Source organism: Lolium perenne, chromosome 3, assembly GCF_019359855.2.
Source record: "Lolium perenne isolate Kyuss_39 chromosome 3, Kyuss_2.0, whole genome shotgun sequence".
NCBI classification, from domain to species: Eukaryota; Viridiplantae; Streptophyta; class Magnoliopsida; order Poales; family Poaceae; genus Lolium; species Lolium perenne.
In genome coordinates this window covers 14,605,684-14,627,051 of record NC_067246.2, presented here as the reverse complement: position 1 = coordinate 14,627,051, position 21,368 = coordinate 14,605,684, and the positions used below count along the sequence as shown (strand labels likewise).

The window sequence follows — 21,368 nt, the reverse complement described above, 5'->3', positions numbered from 1 at the left end:
TTCTCGGAGAAAACTGCGTTGAAAATGTTCTTTGTGAACTCCTGTTGGGGTGCTTTATAATGCTGAACTTAATGGGCATCTGAATAAGTCAGGAGCAATTAAAGTACTCCGTAGAAACATAGCCTTCGTTTCTCCTAAACTAACAACCTTTTGATGTTGCCGTCATGCGGCCAGCCCTTAATCTGGACATTGTTCATATCTTCATTGTAGCCGGCCGAATCTCTGCATGACCATGTTGTAAGCAAGCAAGGATGACTTTCAACATGCACCATGCCTCTTACTTTCTCTTCTCGCTCAGCTCTAGCCTGATCCATTCAGGTCAATCCTCTCGCCGCTGCGTCCGGCTTCTGCTATCCGCGACAACGCCGATGTCCAACTCTGCCGCTGACTCGATCGAATGCCACGCCACTATTGCAGCAGCCGCCTACTGTCCATGACGATGCTCATGCTCAGCTCCAGCTCCACCACCAACTCAAACGCCGCTCCACCGTTGCTCCCATCCGCCACCTCCAGAACGCCGATGTCTAGCTCTACCACCGACTCGAACGCCACACCATGGTCGCAACCGCCCCCTGCTGTCCACAGCCGTTCCTGAGGCGAATCACTTCGAGAGTCGTCGCCTCGGTCACCGATGGTGAGGATGTGCTCGGACGGGATCAAGCAACTACCGTCGGCCGCCTTCGTTATGACCCGGGCCACCAACCCTAACCTTTCGGGAGGGGAATCGCTCGCGTCTCGCCTCATGCGATGGGAAAAATTGAGCCAGCCAAGGTTGCTTAGCAGGTTAATTACGCCGCCACGAAGTTCGTCTCGATGGGATCCTCGACGAAGAATCACGAAATTCGATTGATTCCAGACTTGCAAGTGAAGATCGTGGATCGTGCTCACGTTTTTACAGGAGGCACGCCGCACGAACTTCATGTCGAAGTTATTAGCCAGCGATAATTTTGTAGATCGTGTTGGTTGATCGATAGGAGGCTGGAGTTGCGTATATATGACCGTTTTATTTAGACCTTGTCTGGGACTCTTTTTAGGAGCAAGGACAGGAGACCAAGCCTTTTTTTTAGATGCGGGAAACCAAGCCTGATACGGTAGGAGAAATTCCAACTGTGGCCGGTCCACGAGCGCAGGACGTGGATGTCCGGGACAGCGGTTCGTATATACACTACCAAAATAGAGATTCGATCGTACCGGGAGCAAATTCTTACGCGGCACAGATCACGCACGCACGACGGATGAAACGGACGACAGAAACCAGACATATGAAACGGACCAAACTACGGAAACACTTCTCCCTTTATTATTAGGTATAGATACTTACTGATAGTATAATTTATATGTTATATAGTTTTTTATTATACAGGACAAATTAGCGACATAGATATCCGTCGGATATGGAAGAAGTGCCAGCCGTCTCTAAAAAATGCTAACATTATAATAAGAAGTGAGAACATAAGAAATTTGCAATATTGAGTAAGGATGTACTACTTACTAGTGCTCCGGAGAACAGCAACATGCAAAGCGTTTTGTCCATTTGGTCCAGAATAAGAGAGCCCCTCGTCATGTTGATGCAGCCGTTCGGCAATATCATCATGCCCCAACAAGACGGCCAGGTACAGCGGCGAGGTGCCATCTGCAAGTGGAACCTGAGCCAGTTCGGCATCCGCCGCCATTAACCTGCTGACCATGGCCAGGACTGTCTCCTTGTAGGGCAAGCGGAGGGCCTCGTGAAGGGCCGTCTCCCCTTGCTTGTTCAGCTTTCCAAGCACCGCCTTCACTCTTTCCCCACCACCCTCCGTTCTCGCCAGACTGATGAGCTCCGAGACAATTTCCACCATCCCAGCCCTCACCGCGTAATGGAAGGGCGTGTCGCCGTTGGCGTTGCATGCGTCCAGGAGGTGGTTGGCCATGCCGTAGACGACCCTCGCGCTCTCCAGGAAGTCGGGGATGTCTCCATTGGACGCAATAACATGGAGGATTTTGTTCAGCTCCACGTCCATGGGGACGTCCACGCCGACTGTGTCCACAGGACGCGCTGACTCGTCCATGGCGGTGTCGGCGTCCCCGATGTTGACGACCACTCCGGAGCCCGCAGGCCCGTTTCCCAGGAGACGAGTTAATCGTGCCGGATTGCCCTCCCGAGCGGCCATCAGCAGCTCGGGATGCTGCTGCAACGGCAACTGTGCCTCGTCGCGCCCCGAGCCTATTGGCAACTGGCATGCTTCAGACATGCGCGTATTTCTACAATTATATTCTTCGTTGATAACAAATATGGACTATATACCACACAAGTAGTTCTCATGTATGTATGTGCTTTTATAGTACTAACACTGGCGGAGCTTAGTTGGGGCAAAACTGGGCCAAGGCCCGCCCAGTTTTTTGCCAAAAAAATGTTAACCCATATACATCTGATGCGGTGATGCCTAGGCCCAGCTGACCAGAACGTGATGCCTGCATCTTCCTCTCCTTCTTCCTCTCAACGCTCTGCAGGGAACCATGGCCGTGAGGGCGCCTCGCTACGGTTAGCACTTTGGATAGAAATAGAGGGGGAAATCGAGGGAATCAGTAGAGCGAGGAAGCACAGCAGCGCCGCGCCACCTCCGGAAGCCAGGGGCCGGCCAGGGGTTCTCCGCACTGCCGAAGGCCACATCTGAGGGCACAAGCACGAGGCTGGCAGGAGCTCTAGCAGCCAGCAGCCATAGACATGGGCACGAGGACGGCAGGAGCTGTAGCAGTCGACAGCGCAAGCCGCGACCAAACCGGATCGATCCCCTTTCACCCTTTGGCCTTCTCGTCTAGAATTATTCTGCCTACTCGCCTGCGTAATATTCTTTCTTTTCTCAAATTTTTCGTTACCAATTTATAGCATCTACTTTCCTATTCTTCCTACTCGCCTTGGTAATCTTTATTTTGTTCCCCAATTATAGTAGTATTGTTCACTGTTCACTGAATTTCTGAATTTGTTCATCAATTTTGTAGATTGCAACAGCTTGAAAAAAAGAAAAAAAAGCGAGACAAGGGAAGTAGTATGATTTGGAACAATGTTTTGTGTTTTCTTTTAATTGTGGCCCGCCTATTATTTTCTTTCAAGCTCCGCCACTGAGTACTAATCCCTAAGACCATAACTACGATCGATCATGTGCTAAGAGGTAGACAAGCGGAATTTTAATAATGCACTTTGGTTAGGAATCTCGGACAGATTGGTAAGGCTGGTGCCAACGCACCGCCCCGCCACGTCAGCTTTTCTCTCACTCTCACCCCACTCTCACCCCACTCTCACCCCACCTTGCCAATGCATGGGCTATAGTCCCCACTCTCACTTCTCTCTCCTCCACATCACCATTTCTTTTCCACATTAAGTTATTTCACTCGATTTTGTTTAGACATTCAAAATAATGCAAGAAATTATTTTATTCAACTTAAAATATTACCGATTACATAATAATTAATAAAAATTGCATAATAAATAATAAAAATTACATAATAAATAAAAATTCTACTCTTCTTCCTCTTGTTCCTGCTCCTCCTCCTCGTCGTCATCATCTTCCAGACCAAGCTCTTTTTCCACCATCTTCATGGCCTTCTCATGTTTGCGCTTTTCTGCTTCGTTCATGTCGACGGTTGATCGGTCTTTCATTTTGTTCCATTGCTTGAATAGCTTAGCCTTCACTAAACTCTTCATCATGGTGCGCCGGGGGACCATAAAACTCGGGGAATCGGCGAAGAAGCTACATTGGTGCGACGATGTGTCGGAGAGACACCTTCGAGGTCTATTGGTGACCCGTCTTGCATCAGATCCGTGAACGTGGTGAAATCTGGTGGAGTCCAACCGGACATGGTGGAGAAGTTGAGAGAGGGAAGGTGATGAATGGAGATGAGATGGGTGTGGAGTGTGAGTGAAAAATATGGGGGTATATGGGGGTATTTATAGGGGTGGAGCTGAAAATTTGAACCAGCAACGGCTAGCTGACGTGGACCAATCGCGTCGCGGCACGTCAGCTAGCCGTTGGGCACTCCCGCCCCACTCCCGCCCCGCTCCCGCCCACTCTCGCCCGCATCCCGCCCGCCTCCCGCCCGCCTCCCGCCCGCTCTCGCCCGCCCTAGCGCCCGCCTGCCTCCCGCCCCACCCCGCCAACGCGCCGCCCGCCTCCGCCCCTCTCCCGCCTCCCTCCCGCCGCCAACGCGGGCGCCAGCCGGGCGGGAGCGGGCGCTACCGCCGGGCGCCCCCGCCGGCGCCCCTCCCTCTCGTCCCGCCCGCCTCCAGCCCCTCTCCCGCCCCGCCCCGGGCGGTAACGCCCTCACTGGCGCCCGCGTTGGCACCAGCCTAAGAGGGACCTGCGTGCTGATGGCTTTAAGATGAAAGCACCACTGCGGTTTCTTGCACAGAGGAAGGCAATAATCGAGAACTACAGATCAGATCTTACTATTTATGTTGTGAAGATGAAGCCACAAGTTTTTTCATTAAGAAATTATTTTGTGAAGAGGAAGCAAGGTGCTAAGGTGTCGGTAGTACAACTGTACATCTAAAGAGTAGAATACATATACATAACTTTTACTGTATTAAAAGACTGTCGGCTATTTTATTCCAGTCCAGCAATCTTTTTGCCTTTCTTCCTTTTCGTAATAAATAAAGCTCTGGTGGCTTCATTTTAATGATCCAAGGGCAGAACCTGGGACGTTCCTTGTTTAACCTCCCATCTGCATTATGTTTTGCTCCTTTTGACATTTTGATGTAGATAATTAAGGTTTTTTGGTAAAAGGGAAACTGTTAGCCACTCTCCCATACCACAAATTGTATAGGGATTTGGTTCGATTTTGAAATTACAGCCGCTATTATAGCAACGCCTTGGCGCATTCAGAATCTACGGCCGAAGCCTGAATCAACAGGCCAACCTGTTCTCCGTGCCATACTGCCATGTTGTCATACATATAGCCGAGATATATGGTAGCTGATGGAGGCCGTCTGTTTCTCCTTCTTGGGCTTCGTCCTGCAGTTCGGCCTGGAGTTGGCTTGTCCGCAAGATGGCGCCGCGGGGAAATGTTGACGCAGCACGCAACGTCTTCCTAGGTGGGAGCATCTCGGACATACCAGTCCAATGAACCACCACTTCGGACACCATGGCAGATCCCTTACGACACATACGACGTTGCAGAATCTTGAAGGGTACCTACACACCAGGATCAACAGAGGGTAGTTCTTTGTGTACATGGACTTGCGGACCCGGTGCCTTCTTAAGTTGTGAAACATGGATCACAGGACGAATGCGAATCATTCCTGGTTTTACGAAGTGATAGGCCAGCTTGCCAACACGAGCAAGCACACGATATGGACTATGGTACTTATAAGCCAGCTTCTAACTGGAAACAACAGCCATAGAATTCTTAATATATGGTTGGAGTTTAAGAAATACCAGATCATCAAATTCACCGAAGATTATTTTCTTGTTCACGGAAACTTTCACCTTTTTTTTTTGAGGAACGGGCAGTCGAACTGCCATGCGATTAGATAGAAAGAGTTTTAATTACAAAAGATTCGCATGCGGACCGAAAAACAAAGGACCAAAAAGGAAACCAAAAACCTTATATTGCACATGAAAGAGTTGTTGCCGAAACAAGGTCAAGCACAACTGACCATTCATCAAGCCAATCCTGGAGGTCAGTAATTGTAACAGCATCGCAGGCACAATTCAGAAGTGGCACAGTGTTTTTTTTTTGAATCTTAAGTGGCACGGTGGTTAATTGTACAACACTTCAAAAGATGTTTTGTTCAGAGCAGAATGCCAATAGGTGTTATACCAATACCAATATTCGACCAATGGCAACCAGTGAGTCCAGTGTTGTGGACAAGCTTGAGCTAGCAAACATCCCATATATGCTTTCAACTACTGATTAACTCTTTCAGTAGCTCCCATCTGTCTGAGGATGATAAAGCGAACTCAATTGTAACTGAGTGTCAGTCAGACGAAGAAGTTTTGTCCAGAATGCACTTGTGAATACACCATCTCGATCAGATATGATGGATAGAGTCATATTGTGCAACTTTAACGCGTTGTCTAAGACCAGTTATGCAATACTGGAAGCAGTATATTGATGGGAAAAGGGGATAAAATGAGCATACCTGGAAAATTTATCGACAACTACCAGGACTCCATCAAACCTGCAAACTTCTGGGTTTTAATCAGTCGTTCTCCCAGTTGCTGAAAACTGAAAGGCACCTGGAACTGTGAGCGAGAGACATGATGCTTTGATAAGAGCATGTTCCAACAACCTTTTGTTGGCAGGTATTTTTTACCAAGCTAGTCTAATCGAGGGTTCTCCATTTTCTGAAAATGAGAGAAAAAGAGGAGACTTATTTGAATCTCAAAGCAACTTTATGGCAATGGATGGCAGAGATATGTCGTGTACCCATACATGTGTACATTAGTATTACAAATTAAAAGTTCCTGTGTCGCAAATCGATCAATAGGTCAAGCAAATTATTCAGCACCATAACTTAGCTTTTCAAACACCCTCATCAAGATACAAAATACACCCAGTTGAAATGGTTAATGCCATTCGCGATCAATCAATCCAACGGTGGATGATCTGGGCCTGGACTCCTTGGTGACCCTCTTAATTTACATTATAGCGTGCAAAAAATTACGTGACACACAACATATTTTTACAGTATTACATTCGTAAAATTATTTATATTTTTACATACGGTTGTACTATATGCATACTATATAACATGCAACCCGTACCAGATCCACATACGGTTCCCGCAAAAGTCTTTGACAGGCTCGTCAGGTGCGGCGTATTTTGTATGATCCTATGTCCTTGAGTGCAAGAGTTCTGAAGGGTGTCATCTACTTTCTGAATTGTATTTTTTTTGGATGCATAATTAGGGAGCTCTCCATCTCATGTGTGGCGAGCTATCCATGAGGGTAAGTGATATGGGCATTACCTTTCGGGTAACCGACATTAAGCTACCTCCACCGGCCCAACCAGGGGCCCATGAAGATTGCTGAATATCCAAAGTGGGCCTACGGGCGTCGATGTCAATAAAGATGACTTATTCGAAGGAAGAACTTGACGAACAAGGAAAGAAGACGAAGAAACAATGAAAACTTAGGCTATGACTCTTTGTACCTTAGTCGAATCCGGAGATCTGACAGATCTCTCGAGACCTGGCTTGCTATATAAAGACCAGGAGAGGATCTGTCCACACACAACATACATGCCTAGAATCATCGCCAGACATAGCTTAGAGCTTAAAACCCTAGCCTCTCGGCGAATCCACCGTAGTCCTTCGGCTACCCCATTGTAATCCGATATATTTTCGATAATCAAGATCAGACAAGCAGGAAGTAAGGGTTTTACCTCATCGAGGGCTCCGAACCTGGGTAAATCTCTCTCCCTGTTTGTTCAATCACCGATGTCTCGTGCTAGCCTGCAGAATTCCGTCATCCCTAAGCCCCTCATGGTGGGCATTGCCGGGGAGCACCCCCGACAATTGGCGCCGTCTGTGGGGACCCTGTCGGCACAACGCATGTCATCGGATGCTCTGGTCATGTCGGCTGCGTTCGTGTTGGCCTCGCCGATGCCGTCTTCACCAACTCCGTCGGGCTCAAGGTACCCAGCCCATTATGGATCCTTTGAGTTCTCTCCGCACAACGATGCGCCATCCAATCTCTTGGGGTTACGCGGCGACATGGACTCAACCTTCGGCGGCGTTCACTTCATCATCGACGCCAGCGGTTTTCTTCGACCCCCAGGATCAAACGTGCCATATTCAAGGAGAAATTCAAGGGATTCTTCATATCCAGTCAGCAATGTAGGTACTCAAAGAAACTCTTTTGACGTTGCAAGCAGACAGGAGCGTCGAAAGAGGAAAAGGGATCTTCGTTACGAGGCGAACAACCAGGCCACAAATCTTCCTCATAAGCACGGCGAAGGATGTTGCCGCGTATAGTTGATCAAAGGTCAAAACCGAAACGATTACCTTACTCGGGCACCTTATTTACCAGCAGCAGAGCAACTCGTCGCCCCATGCTAGTTGCATGCTTATCTGGATCTGAAGGATAACATTGAAAAGGTGACACATCAGCTCAAAGATTGCCGACGGTTTCTTGATATTTGAAGGCTGTGTGAAGAGTTAAAATCTAACGAGGAAGCATCAGCTCACTCAACAAGGACGATCGATTATGCACGGCCACGATATTCACCAATGGAAGACATCTATGTACCGTCCGAAGCCTATCATGTCTCTGACGATATCTACGTACCCACTGAAGTCTACCCTGCCACTCGAGGGCATGTGAGTATGGTTCATAAGACCAGTTTGTCAAAGAGAGAAGGCAAGAAGTTCTCGCGGGAGATAAAACTTGTAGAGTTAGCCATGGCGGATGTGCCTGAATTCATCGACTGGTCACATCAAAGCATTGTGTTCGGCAAAACATATCATTTAATGGTTGTGCCTAGGCCGGGGCACGCTGCTTTAGTAGTCGAAGCGCAGATTAGAGGATACAACATGAGTAAAATATTCATGGATGGAGGAAGCAGCCTCAACCTCCTATTTGCTAGCACGATGAAAGTGATAGGCGTAGCTGCCGAGATGTTGCAGGAGTCTGACACTAGTTTTCACGGAATTATCCCAACCCGACCCGCATACCCTCTCAGTAAAATTTCCCTGGATGTTGAATTTGGCACACCCAGTAATTTCCGGAAGGAGAGACTCGAATTTGAAGTAGTTGACTGGGAATCTGATAACCCACAAGTATAGGGGATCGCGACAGTCTTCGAGGGAAGTAAAACCCAAATTTATTGATTCGACACAAGGGGAGGTAAAGAATACTTATAAGCCTTAACAACTGAGTTGTCAATTCAGCTGCACCTGGAAAAGCACTAGTAACAGGGGTGATGTGAAAGCAGCAGTAATATGAGAGCAATAGTAAAAGTAACACAGCAGCAGTAACAGTAACACAGAGGCAATGACACCAGAAAATAGTTGATACTACTTCCAATGACATGTAGAACGAGTATATGATGATGAGAGATGGACCGGGGTTCCCAGCTATCTTCACTATTGGTAACTCTCCAATAACAAGTGACAAGTGTTGGGTGAACAAATTACAGTTGGAAAATTGATAGGATTGAAATAGCATTAAGACAGAACATCAAGATTATTAATTATGTAGGCATGTTTTCCATATATAGTCATACGTGCTCGCAATGAGAAACTTGCATAACATCTTTTGTCCTACCAGCCGGTGGCAGCCGGGCCTCAAGGAAATCTACTGGCAATTAAGGTACTCCTTTTAATAGAGCACCGGAGCAAAGCATTAACACTTGGTGAAAACATGTGATCCTCATATCACAGCCTTCCCCTCCGGTTGTCCCAATTTCTGTCACTTTGGGGCCTCGGGTTCCGGACAGCAATATGTGCAAACAACTTGTAGATACAATCTAAGCAATAAGTATAGAGCTTAAATCTAAGATCATGTCACTCGTGCACTAGTGACAAGCATTAAACACAACAAGATTGCAGCAACAATAACTTCACAAACTTATATAGATAGACTGATCATAATGTAACAATTCATCGGATCCCAACAAACACAACACTGATTACATCAGATGGATCTCAATCATGTAAGGCAGCTCATGAGATCATTGTATTGAAGTACATGGGATAGAGAGTACCAACTAGCTACAGCTAGAACCCGTAGTCCATGGGGAACTACTCACAGAGCATGATGGAGGCGGTGGCGTCGATGGAGATGCCTTCCGGGGGCACTTCCACGTCCCGGTGGCGTGCCAGAACAGAGATTCTGTCGCACGAATTGGAGTTTCGCGATGGCGGTGGCGCCCCTGGAGTCTTTCTGGAGTTTCGTCAATTCGTATCGTGTTTTTAGGTCGAAAGGGCTTATATAGGCGAAGAGGCGGCGCATGAGGGCGCCTGGGGGTCCCACCCCATAGGGCGGCGCGCCTCCCTTCCAGGCCGCGCCGGCCTATGGTCTGGGGGCCCCAGGCCTCCCCTCTGACTCCCCTTCGGTGTCCTGGTCCGTCTCGGTGAATTATGATGTTTGGTCTTCATTTCGTCGAATTCCGAGAATATTGGCCGAACAGCCTTTCTGGAACCAAAACTAGCAGAAAAAACAGGAACTGGCACTTCGGCATCTTGTTAATAGGTTAGTTCCGGAAAATGCATAAAATCATTATAAAGTGTGAGCAAAACATGTAGGTATTGTCATAAAACTAGCATGGAACATCAGAAATTATAGATACGTTGGAGACGTATCAAGCATCCCAAGCTTAGTTCCTGCTCGCTCTCGAGTAGGTAAACGATAAAAAGAATAATTTTTGTAGTGACATGCTACTTACATAACCTTGATCATACTATTGTAAAACATATGAGATGAATGAAGTGACTCAAGGCAACGATCTATAGTTGCTAACCAAATAGATAACATATAGCAAAACTTTTCATGAATAGTACTTTCAAGACAAGCATCAAAGATCTTGCATAAGAGTTAACCCATAAAAGAATAGATTCAAAGTAAAAGCATCGAAGCAACACAAGGGAAGATACAAGTTTCAGCAGTTGCTTTCAACTTTCAACATGCATATTGTAATGTCCCAGGTTTAGAGACGATCGAGGGGTAGATTTTAGAAAGGGATGTGCATTGCATCGTAAATTCTGGGGAAATTTCGCGCTTTTAAAACAAAACTGCATCGAAGGGGGACAAGTTTCTCTCTCGACACCTTACAGGGTTAGGGTTTCGAGAGTGCGATAAACTTGTTTCTCATTCAACTAAGTTAGGGTTTTGAGAAGAGAGGAGAGATATTGCATCACAACTTAAGTTGCATGATTGAATTCAAACTTAAGTTGCATGATTGAATTCAAACCTAAGTTGCAATTGAAATTCAAATTCAAACATCAATTGAATATCTCATAATTCAAATGTGAGGTAATTCATTAACCAAATTATAAATAATAAACAATATAAACAATACAAATATTAAGTAAAGCTCATTAGAGAAAATTTGAGATTTATTGATAATCACACAAGATACATTGTCTTTACAATATTCAGATTTGGAATATGCGAGATTACAACACATTACAAGAATCAGTAAAATGGAAAAAGAAAAAGAAAGAAGATTACAATTTAATGAAATTCCTAAACTACCAAACTTCAGGAAATGCTTGTGCATGATGATCTTGAACTTCACTTTGATCATCACTTTGATCCCTGGACACAAGCAAAACAAAACAAGTGTTATGCCAAGTGGCAAAGCCACTTGGCAGATTAGAAAAACAGTGAAATGGTGGATAATACCAAGCTCTGCCGAGCTGATCCTCTCACAGCTCAAGTCCCAAGCCAGGACACACACACACAACCTAGCTGCTCACCAGGCTAGGTGCATGCACAACAGGTCACACAAGCCAGGGGAGTCACCAAGTGTTGCCAGGCTCAGCTGTCGACCAGGAGAGCAAAGAAAGGAGGGTATAAAACCTTTTCCACCGCCAGAACCCAGCAGTTCATCCGCAGCAACTCACCAGGGTAAGTTCACCAAGAACACAAGAACAGGAAGAACAGCCACTGCTGTTCAACCTGCTCAAACAACCACTGAATTGAATCAAGCACCACCAGCTTGCAAGGAGGAGAAGGGCAAGCAAATCAAATAAGCACAGAAGCAATCCTCTACACCAACAAATAATCTAGGAGCTGGAGTGAGGTATAAACAAGATCATCCTGAGCAAAACCATGCTTTGCTCATAAATAAGCATACTATGCATCACAGGAGCACAGAAGGGTAGAATACCCTGTTTGTGTCATCATCTGGCTACAAAGCCATTTGGTGCAAGCAAATATGGGTAAGGCCAATAGGTAATCATCCTAGGGGAACATTAGTTATGCAAATCAGTGGCACAACTAAGGAAATACAGCAAAGAATGAATTCACAGCTAGCCTAGCCCAACACACTTAGCACCTATAGCTAGCTATGCCATCAGACAATAGACAAATCCTTGTCTATATAATTTCTCGGCATCAAAAGCCACTGGAAGTCCAGTATTGGATCAACCAGTGAGCAATTATCCAATTCCAGCAAGCAATCACCAACCTTAGCAAGCCACAGAGAGGGGGAGCTACCCATGACAGCATCACAGAGCTGCCAGGGCCACCTCAAACCCACAGCCAACACTTTGAACCACCACATCATGACCCAGTAGGGTTCAGTAGTGGGCTAGGGTACCCAACCAGTGGTTGGCATCCAGCTAGCCCTAGCAAATTTATTGAAATGATCATCACTGAATCACAGTTCACATCATTCATCCATTTAATAAAGCAAGATAAACAGATAAATGAATTACACAAGCAATTGATGCACCAGAGCCTTGCAGATGATCCAATGGATCATTGCAAGCATCAACTGATGCTTGAGCAAGCACCATCACACAGAGGCCAAGCCTGTGTGATGCATACACAGTAAAGAGTGAGCACCAGATAGCCACAGAAGGAAGCACAGCAGTTAATCATCAAGCAACTGATGATCTTATGATCATCAGAGCTTGCTAGCACCTGTTACAGGTTGCTATAGCCAAGCATAGCATCAGAAATGAGCCAGCTACTGAAGAATTACACCCAAGCCATAACTGAATAAACAGATACTGAATTAATGACTTTATAATTGTATCCAGAAGCACATCAAAGGCCTGATGTACCATTGGATCAAGACACACAAGTAAAGCACACAACACTCATCACTGGATAATATTGTTAAGCCAACAACAATGCTCAATTGAGCATGCTCATGAATTTAAGCACAAGATATAGCACATCAGAGCACTGACACTTGCAAATTGCAAGGAATACACACAGTAATCAAGCCAGGGCAGCTTAATTGAATACACTTGAGTGTCTAGCAAGAATAGTAACAAGAACAGAGGCACAGAGAAGGATTCAAGCAAGAAATGCAAGATTAAACAAGCACATAGCTTAGGAACTTTGCACAGGACCATGCACAACAGCATAGCAGCACAAGCAGCACAGCAGCAGCACAACATCATACGCGCATACACGGCTAGCTAGGCGCAGCAGCAGCGCATCAGCACGGCAGGCATCTCCACGAGGAGGAGAAGCCGTGGCCAGAGCTAGAAGTTGAAGATGAAGAACAGTCAAACGAGAGAGAGAGAGAGGGTGGAGCACATACCAGGGCGAGCAGACAGCAGCCGCGGCCATGGCGGCCACGGCGGCGCACGCCGAGCGCACAGCAGCACCTGGCCAGGCCAGGCCACGCCTAGACAAGCGCCGCAGTGCGCCGCACCACTTCTGTCGTGGTATCGTCACGGCATATGCCATAGGGTGGCTAATCGAAGTGGTTCCTGAGGGATCTCACGGCGGTATCCGGAAGCGGGTATGGGCACGAGCGACACGGCGACGTACCCAGGTTCGAGGCCCTCCGATGGAGGTAAAACCTCTACTCCTGCTGTGAGTGTATATGATGATCACACAGTACAGTGGTGCTCCTAGAGCTGTGTCCGGCTTGCCCTGAGAGGCTAAGGGAGATGATGATCTCTCTCACAGGGCAGCTCTGTAGGTAGGTGAAAGCAATGAAATGATCGATCGTCCCCGCACTAGAGGGGTAGTGCGGCTTATATAGGCACCGGCACTTTTACACATAAGACCCTATAGTCTACTGGCCGGCTTGGCCGGCTTAGGCTCCCGCTCCTTCCCGAGGCGGTGACGTCAGGAGTGGTTGAGCATCATGGCCTGTCCCATCCGGCTGCCACGGTCAGCGGTATGGAGGAGGTGTCCCTGTCGCCGTCAGCCGCTGTAGCCGGTACGGACCGTCGTAAGCCCTGACGGCCTGTCCACCGCGCGGCACTATTGCTCCACAGTGCCCCGCGTTTTACGGAAGATGGAGTCAGCGTGGACTTTAGGAACCCGGATCACCAACCCGGTTCCTTCCAGTGCAAGACTCGCCAGCCTCGAGTCGGTCTGAGGTACAAACCCCAGTCGGATATGGCTTGTAGAAGCCGGCCCAGCTACAGCAGTGGTGGCCGTAGCCAGGCCGACTAGGACCTAGAGCCAGCCGGCTTCCGGACCAGCCGGCCACGGCGCCAGCCGGCTGCACCTCAGCCGGCCTTGCCGCGAGCCGGCCAGTGGCCAGCCGGCTGCTCCGCGTCCATTGCCCTACCCGGGGTCTTCCCCCCGACATTAGCCCCCGAAGCTGGCAAGGTCCTGCGCCCAGAAGGACCTAGGCAGGTTTTCCCGGCTTCTCGAGTATATTAGACGGCACTTGGAGGGGCCGACTGAGAATTTCCATTCAGCCGGCTGCGCCCTCATCCGGCTCGTTCCTGCCGGCTGCTTCTAGCCGGCCGCTTTTTACACTTGTGCAGTTTTTTGCTTTCTCGCGAGATCTGATGGCGCCTCCGCCTTGCTGATGAATTTTGGCTTGAGTGGAACTTTTGGTCCGGCTCCGGCTTGCGGCGCGCCGGAGTCTCCGCCGCCTCGGGTCCTGCGCCCGACTTGACCGGTCTGACGCCTGGCCCGGTGGTCGGTTCGTCTGGTCACATCAATGTCCCTCCGGATCCGGTGCGGTAGTGGGCGACGTGGTGTGGCCGTTTTCGGTAACCGTCGTGGACGTGGGAGGAGTTACGGCGTGGTTACGGCGCAGTAAATCCGGCGACGTGGGAGGAGTTACGGCCCACGACCGCCACTTGGAGGCCAACCGCCCGCGTCGGGTGGCTATAAATGCCGCGGGCGCCCGAGGCGGCCACTTGCCATTTCTTCTTCCTCGCACTCTTGCTCCCATCGCTATCCTCTGCGCGCTCGAGCTCGCCGCTGCTCCGGCGAACATCTTCCGCTGGCGAACTCCGGCGGGCGAATCTCCACCGATCCGCCGCCGCCACCCCGCCAATCCGGCGCCACGGGGCCGCGCGTCTCGACGGAGCGTCCTCAGCCGCCGCTGCCGCCGCCGCGACCGCAAGGTTCTTCCTCGCCGTTCAGCCTCTCCGGTCATCTTCTTCCTCGACCTCGTCAATGGCGTCCCCCGATGGATCGTGGAGGGGCTCCTACATGCGGGAGGACGACATCGAGCGCCTGGTACGCCTCCGGCGAGTCCCGCGGTCGGTCATCACGCGGGTGCCCGGCGAGGAGACGGAGCCCGAGCCGAGGAACGGCGAGCGCGTCGTTTTTGGCGCGCACCTCGACCGCGGGCTGGGTCTGCCGGCTTCGCCGTTCTTTCGGCAATTCCTCGACCACTTCGGCCTTCAGCCGCACCACCTGCCGGCCAACGCGTGCGTCCTCCTGAGCTGCTTCGTAGCGTTCATGGAGGCTTACGCCGGCTTGTGGCCCGACATCGACTTCGGAGCCGGCTCTTCTTCTTGAAGGCGCAGACCAACGACGGTCGCCTGCGAGCCTGCGGCGCCGCCTCGATCTACACCCGGCCTGGTACGCCTTTCCCCAAGATCCCCACCGTCGACTCGGTGAAGAACTGGCAAATGTCATTCTTCTACGTGCGCAACGAGGGGGAGCTCGTCGACCGGATCAACCTGCCGGAGTTCAATCCGGCTCCTCCAGTCGGCCGGATCAACTGGAGCCACAACGCCCGCTCGACGGACCAGAACGCCGAGGTGAACCTGCTCTGGGATCTCCTGGCGACAGCCACCGCAGGCGGGCTGACTGCCGAAGATCTTCTCTGCACCATCGCCGAGCGCCGGGTGCTGCCGCTCCAGATGCGCACCCACAAGATCGGGCACATGTCCGGCCGGTTCGATCCGAACCGGACGTCCAAGGCGCCGCTCACCAAGGCCCAGGTGGCCAGCCGGGTGAACCACATCACCAAGGCGAACTTGGCGGAGGACTGGAGCTACGGGCTGGCGCCCTGCGACAGGAACCATCCACCGGCGCGGGTAAGCTTCGAGTCTTTGCCATTTTCCGGCTTGCGGCTGCGAGGCCGACTTCTTTTTTCTTCTGCCGACTTCCGGCTTGTCATATGCTCATGCTTTTCTGTCTTTCTAGGTTTTTGAGCGCCAGAACGCCGAGGACGGCGACCTGGCGACGAAGAGGTGGACGCCGGATCTCGTCGATCCGGCTGACCAAGCCGGCGACCATGCCGGCGACGACGATCTGCCGCAGGCGCCTGATCTAGGCGGCCAGGGGGAGCACAATCCGCCCCCTTCACCAGAGCACCAGGAGGAGGAGGAGGAGCCGGCGACGTCCGGCACGGGGCCAATCCCCGCCGTGCCTCTGCGCTCGAGGCCGCCAAGCACCACGGCGACTTCGGCGCCCAAGGGCACGAAACGAGCCGGCTCCACCGCCGCCTTGGAGGCGAAGAAGCAGCGCCGGCAGCAGCCGAAGAAGGTCCCGGAGCAAGCCGGGTGAGTTCTCTTTCTCTTTTTCTTGTTTGATTCCTTTTCTTTCCTTACTTTTATGCTTATTATCTTTCTGTTTATCCGGCTAGGGCCCCTATCAAGTTTGCTCAGGGCGGCGGCTCCCGGCAAGCTCCACGCGTGGTGTCGCCGCTTCCGCGCGAGAGGAGGAGCAGACGCCGCAACCTTCCTCGCGCGCACCTACGCCGCCGCCGCTGCGACAGGGGGCTTCTTCCTTTGCCGTGCCGCTGGCCTCCGCGCCGGATCGCGGCACGCGGGTCGAGCCAACGCGGCAGCCGACGCTGGACGACATGTTCCCGCGCCGGACGCCTCTTCGGCCGCTGGGGCCGGGCGGGGCATGCCGCCTTCAGCCGGGGCCGGAGCCGGCGGGGCTGCTCCTAGGACTGGCGGCGCTGGCAGGGCCGCGCCGCTGCGGCCGGAGCCGGCAGCAGGCCCGCCGTGGTGGAGTTGGACGAGAGTCCGGAGGGCGCCCGGGCGCCGGAGACAACTGGGCCGGCTGGGCCATCCGCTGCGCCGGAGCGACGCCGCCGCCTCGGCCGACGAGGGACGAGCCACCCAGGCAGGAGCCGGCGAGGGACGAGCCGGCGCGCACGGAGGGCGCCGACTCGCACGCGCTGGTGAGGACGGAGGGCGCAGCGGGCCCGTCTGAGGGCCTTCATGTGGCCAAGGGTGCCCGGCTGGTGGCTGTGCCATCCGCCTCCGACTCCAGCTTTGGCTCGGCAGGAACCATGGAGAGGGCATGGCATCAGGCGAACTCCTGCGAGGTACTCAGCCGGGAGGGGCAGCTGGCACGGCGCCCATGAAGATGCTTTTCTCCGGCTATCGGGCCAGCCTCAAGACCAAGGCCGCCGAGACCCTTGCCCAGCTGGCGACGCTGGAGGATGCTGAGAAGGTGTGTTTTCTTTTCTTTTGCAATTTTCTTGTTCTGGTAGCCCTCCGAGACGTGGGCCGGCTGCCTGAAGCCAGTCCAGGTCTTGTCTAAGCAACTGATTCTTTCAGACGGTTGAGGAGCGGCGCACCTTCTTGTACAACCAGGTGGTGACCAGCTACCACAAGGCTAAGATCGAGCGAGCCGGCTTGGCTCGCGAGCTGGAGGCTGTCAAGGGTAAGCTCTATGCTTCTTTCGACTTGATGTCTTGTTTCTTTCTTAATCTTGGTTGGCTGACATTTCTTTCCGGCCGCCTCGCAGTTGAGGCCGCCAAGGTCCCGCAGCTGGAGTCGGATCTCCGAGCCGCTCGCGCGCAGTGCGCCGAGAGCGAGGAGGCGGGCCGATCTGCCGCAGCCAAGCTCAAGCTGGCTGAGCAGGAGCTGACACGGCTGCGCCTGCTGGAGAAGAACCACATCACCGAGCTCAACTCCCTCAGGACGGCGGAGAAGGAGAAGGTGGATGATCTGAGCCGGCGGCTGTCGGAGGTGGAGAAGCAGCGGCTTGTGCTGCAGGAGGAGGTCACTGCCAAGTCCACAGAGCTGACGGCTACCGCCAAACGCTGGACTGATGACTTTAGCGCGCTTGATCGCGGCTTGGCGGGTGAGTGCATCTTTATGTTCCTACCCTGTGCCGGCTTTCGGCTGTCGACTGCCGACTTTCGTTGGTAGCCGGCAGCAGAAACTTCTGATTTTTCGATATCTCCATCTTCGGGCTGGGGGCAGTCGGTTCTTGCCGGCTGCCGCCAGGCTTTTTCTTTTTTACTTCGAAATCTCCATTTTCGGGCTGGGGGCAGTCGGTTCTTGCCGGCTGCCGCCAAGCTACTTTAGAGCTTCGGAATCTCCATCTTCGGCTGGGGCGATCGGTTCTTGCCGTCCGCCAAGGCTTACTAGGACTTCGAAAATTTGCATTTTTCAGCTTATTTCGGCTTTGATGGCTTCGACATGCTTCTTCTTCTTCAGCGGCCTTCCCCGAGACGCAGAGGCGGCTTTGGCAGCCGTCGGCGCCGCACGTGACTCCAGGAGGCAGGAGACTGGCGAGGGCAGCTCGGAGTACTTCTCCATGCAGGACCACACGCGTCCATGGCCGCCCGCATCGAGCCCGTCACCCAGCTCGGCTGGGAGTTGCGGAAAGCGGCTGAAGAGCTGGTGCCCATGCTATGGCCTGGGGAGGCGGTGCCGCAAGACATCTCCGGCCTCATCTCCGCGATGGAGCGGGCGCCGGACCGCTTCCTCGACTGGAAGGAGTCGGCCACGCGCGCCGGTGCCGACATGGCGCTGTCCTTCGTCCTCTCCTGGTACAACGAGGTGGACCTGGGGCAGCTGGAGTCCCGGCGAGCCGGCGTGGAGACCAAGCTCCCCGCCGATCTCAAGGCCGCCCGCCTCGCTCGAGCCAGCACCATCGCCGAGTTCGTCGACAAGACCCTCTTCGTCGCGGATCCGAACCCTCCTCCATCCAATGATGAAGAATACATGGATGAGGAGGAGGCGGAAGACGTGCCTGAGGACGACCCGGCCGCCGGCTCCACTGATGCCCCTCCGGCTTAGATTTCCTGCTTTTCAGTTGTTCTTTTGCAAGACAATTTATTAAATCCCCGGGATGCCGGGTGCAGATGTAAGACAATATTATCGCCTTTTATTAAGTCACACTTTAGTGTGTTTGTTAATCATTTGTGTGCCGATTTGCTTTCTTTCGACTCGTTCGCTTTTTCCCATCCGCCCCACTCTTTGGCTGTGCCCTTGCCGGTCGTACGTCCGACTTGCGATCCGTCGCCGGATCAAGAGCGGGCCGCCGGGTGAGGCCGACAGTATTTCAGTCGAACGAGCTGAATTCGGCAATCCGGCACTTTATGAAAAGTTGCAAGTCAACTCGCTTTACTCTTTCCCTTAGTCGTTTTTCGCGTGCCGGCTCCCTAGACCTTACTCCCGCCATGGACAGCCGGGTTGCGGTCTGTAGCTGGATCGGAAGCCGGCTGTCGGAAACCGGATCACGTTACCGAGCCGGCCGCGTGAGAGGGTTCAAGCCAATTGGCGAAACAAGGTAAAGTACGCGAAAAACTTGTCGGAAACGGCGCTCTTGGCGCAAGCTTTTTCATAACTTGCAAAAGGGATACAAGGGATACATACATTCCTGCTCTCATGTGTAAAATGGGCGGAGTAACCCGACATTCCAGGGACGTTTAGTCTCCTCGTCAGCCTTGTCCGGCTTGTTTTTCTTAGCCTCTTGGGCATCTATGAGATAGTAGGAATCATTGCCTACCGCCTTGCTCACGATGAAGGGACCCTCCCATGGGGATGACAGTTTATGCTGTCCGGCTGTCCTCTGGATCAGCCGGAGCACTAGGTCTCCTTCTCGGAATGCTAAGGGCTGGACCTTCCGGCTGTGATAGCGTCGGAGGCTTTGCTGGTAGATGGTAGATCTAGACTCAGCCAGCAGCCGGGCCTCTTCGACCAGGTCGACTCCATCTTCGCGAGCTTCTTTGGCTTCGGCTTCTGTGTAGAGCTTGATCCTTGGCGCGTCATGCTCGATATCAGTCGGCAAGACGGCTTCGGCCCCGTATACGAGGAAAAATGGTGTGAAGCCGACTGAGCGGTTTGTCGTTGTGCGCAGGCTCCACAGCACATTGGGCAGCTCCTCAATCCAGCAGCCGGCTGCTCGCTCGAGCGGCTCCACCAGCCGTGGCCGGATGCCGGCTAGGACTAAGCCGTTAGCCTTTTCCACTTGTCCGTTGGACTCGGGTGTGCCACGAAGATAGGGCCATCCGGATCCCCATTTCCCCAATAGCGAGAGAAGATGCCTTGGGAGAAGTTGGTGCCGTTGTCGGTGATGATGGTGTGGGGGTAGCCGAATCTCACAATGATCTCCTTGAGGAATGTGACGGCTGTGGACCCGTCCAGTTTCTTGATTGGCTTGGCTTCGATCCACTTGGTGAATTTGTCAATCATCACCAAGAGGTGTGTCATGCCGCCTCGCGCTGTTCTGAATGGGCCCACCATATCCAAGCCCCATACGGCAAATGGCCATGTGATGGGGATGGTTTTCAAGGCGGAAGCCGGCTGGTGTCTTTGCTTTGCGAAGCGCTGACAGCCGTTGCACTTCTTCACCAAATCTTCTGCGTCTCTGAGCGCAGTCGGCCAGTAAAAGCCGTGCCGGAAGGCTTTGGCCACTATGGCTCTAGATGAGGCGTGATGTCCGCACTCTCCTTGATGGATTTCCCGTAGGAGTTCAATCCCTTCAGCCGGCTCGACGCACCGCTGGAACACCCCACTTACGCTGCGTTTGTACAGCTGGTGGTTGATGATGGTATAGGCCTTGGCCCTTCTCTCAATCTGCCTGGCCTGGACTCTATCGTCGGGCAGCACACCGTCGGTGAGGTAGGAGAGGAACTCTTGTGCCCATGAAGGTACGCATTTTATCTCGAATACGCTGACCAACAGGGCCTCCTGCGTGGGAGCTTCCGGATTCGACTGCATGGTCGCCGGGTCCGGCTTGCTAGCCGGCGGGTTCGGCTTGTTAGCCCCCGAGTTTGGCGATGAAGCCCCCGGGTTGGACTGAGAAGTCCCCGGGTTCGGCATGCTAGCCGGCGGGTTTGGCTTGTTAGCCCCCGACTTGGGCGATGAAGCCCCCGGGTTCGGCTGAACAGCCCCCGGGTCAGCCGGCACGAATATTGAATCCGAGTCCGGTGACGGTATGATGGACGGCTTCTTGAGAACCGCCAAGGCGACACCCGGCGGAATGGCTTGCCGGGTTGAGCCAATCTTGGATAAGGCGTCAGCCGCTTCGTTATTTGCTCGTGGCACATGATGGAATTCGCAGCCGTCGAAGAAGCCGGATAGCTGCTGGACGTGGAAGCGGTACGAGGCCATGTTGGCGTCCTTCGCGTCCCAGTCGCCAGATGCTTGCTGTATGACCAAGTCGGAGTCGCCGAAGCAAAGTATGCGGCGCACGCCAATCTCCTTGGCCAGCTTCAGCCCATGAATGAGCGCTTCATATTCCGCCACATTGTTGGATGCGGCGAAGTGGATCTGCAGGACGTAGTCCAGCCGGTCCCCCTTAGGA

General features: G+C 52.3%; 3 protein-coding genes across 3 annotated transcripts; 2 read left to right on the top strand and 1 right to left on the bottom strand.

Moving 5' to 3' along the window:
* Positions 1 to 1,484: 1,484 nt before the first annotated feature.
* LOC127321146 (uncharacterized) lies at positions 1,485 to 2,231 on the bottom strand. Its single transcript, XM_051350172.1, has one exon. It carries the CDS (start codon positions 2,229 to 2,231, stop codon positions 1,485 to 1,487), a length of 747 nt encoding a protein of 248 aa, XP_051206132.1.
* Positions 2,232 to 15,068: 12,837 nt separating this feature from the next.
* LOC139837795 (uncharacterized) lies at positions 15,069 to 16,376 on the top strand. The gene is made up of 3 exons (XM_071827076.1): positions 15,069 to 15,095; positions 15,383 to 15,904; positions 16,014 to 16,376. Exons 1-3 carry the CDS (start codon positions 15,069 to 15,071, stop codon positions 16,374 to 16,376), a joined length of 912 nt encoding a protein of 303 aa, XP_071683177.1.
* A 799-nt stretch (positions 16,377 to 17,175) lies between these two features.
* LOC139837471 (uncharacterized) lies at positions 17,176 to 18,091 on the top strand. The gene is made up of 3 exons (XM_071826904.1): positions 17,176 to 17,276; positions 17,384 to 17,489; positions 17,574 to 18,091. The coding sequence occupies exons 1-3, from the start codon at positions 17,184 to 17,186 to the stop codon at positions 17,978 to 17,980; spliced, it is 606 nt and encodes a 201-aa protein (XP_071683005.1). The 5' UTR covers positions 17,176 to 17,183; the 3' UTR covers positions 17,981 to 18,091.
* Positions 18,092 to 21,368: the final 3,277 nt, after the last annotated feature.

What these genes read in the sequence shown, in the direction of transcription:
- LOC127321146 (XM_051350172.1), bottom strand. Translation starts at nt 2,231, where the DNA reads ATGTCTGAAGCATGCCAGTTGCCAATAGGCTCGGGGCGCGACGAGGCA.
- LOC139837795 (XM_071827076.1), top strand. Translation starts at nt 15,069, where the DNA reads ATGCGGGAGGACGACATCGAGCGCCTG. An exon ending in AGGACGACATCGAGCGCCTG is followed by an intron (nt 15,096 to 15,382) that starts GTACGCCTCCGG and finishes TTCTTCTTGAAG; the next exon opens with GCGCAGACCAACGACGGTCG. An exon ending in GGAACCATCCACCGGCGCGG is followed by an intron (nt 15,905 to 16,013) that starts GTAAGCTTCGAG and finishes CTGTCTTTCTAG; the next exon opens with GTTTTTGAGCGCCAGAACGC.
- LOC139837471 (XM_071826904.1), top strand. Translation starts at nt 17,184, where the DNA reads ATGAAGATGCTTTTCTCCGGCTATCGGGCCAGCCTCAAGACCAAGGCC. An exon ending in CGCTGGAGGATGCTGAGAAG is followed by an intron (nt 17,277 to 17,383) that starts GTGTGTTTTCTT and finishes TGATTCTTTCAG; the next exon opens with ACGGTTGAGGAGCGGCGCAC. An exon ending in CGAGCTGGAGGCTGTCAAGG is followed by an intron (nt 17,490 to 17,573) that starts GTAAGCTCTATG and finishes GCCGCCTCGCAG; the next exon opens with TTGAGGCCGCCAAGGTCCCG.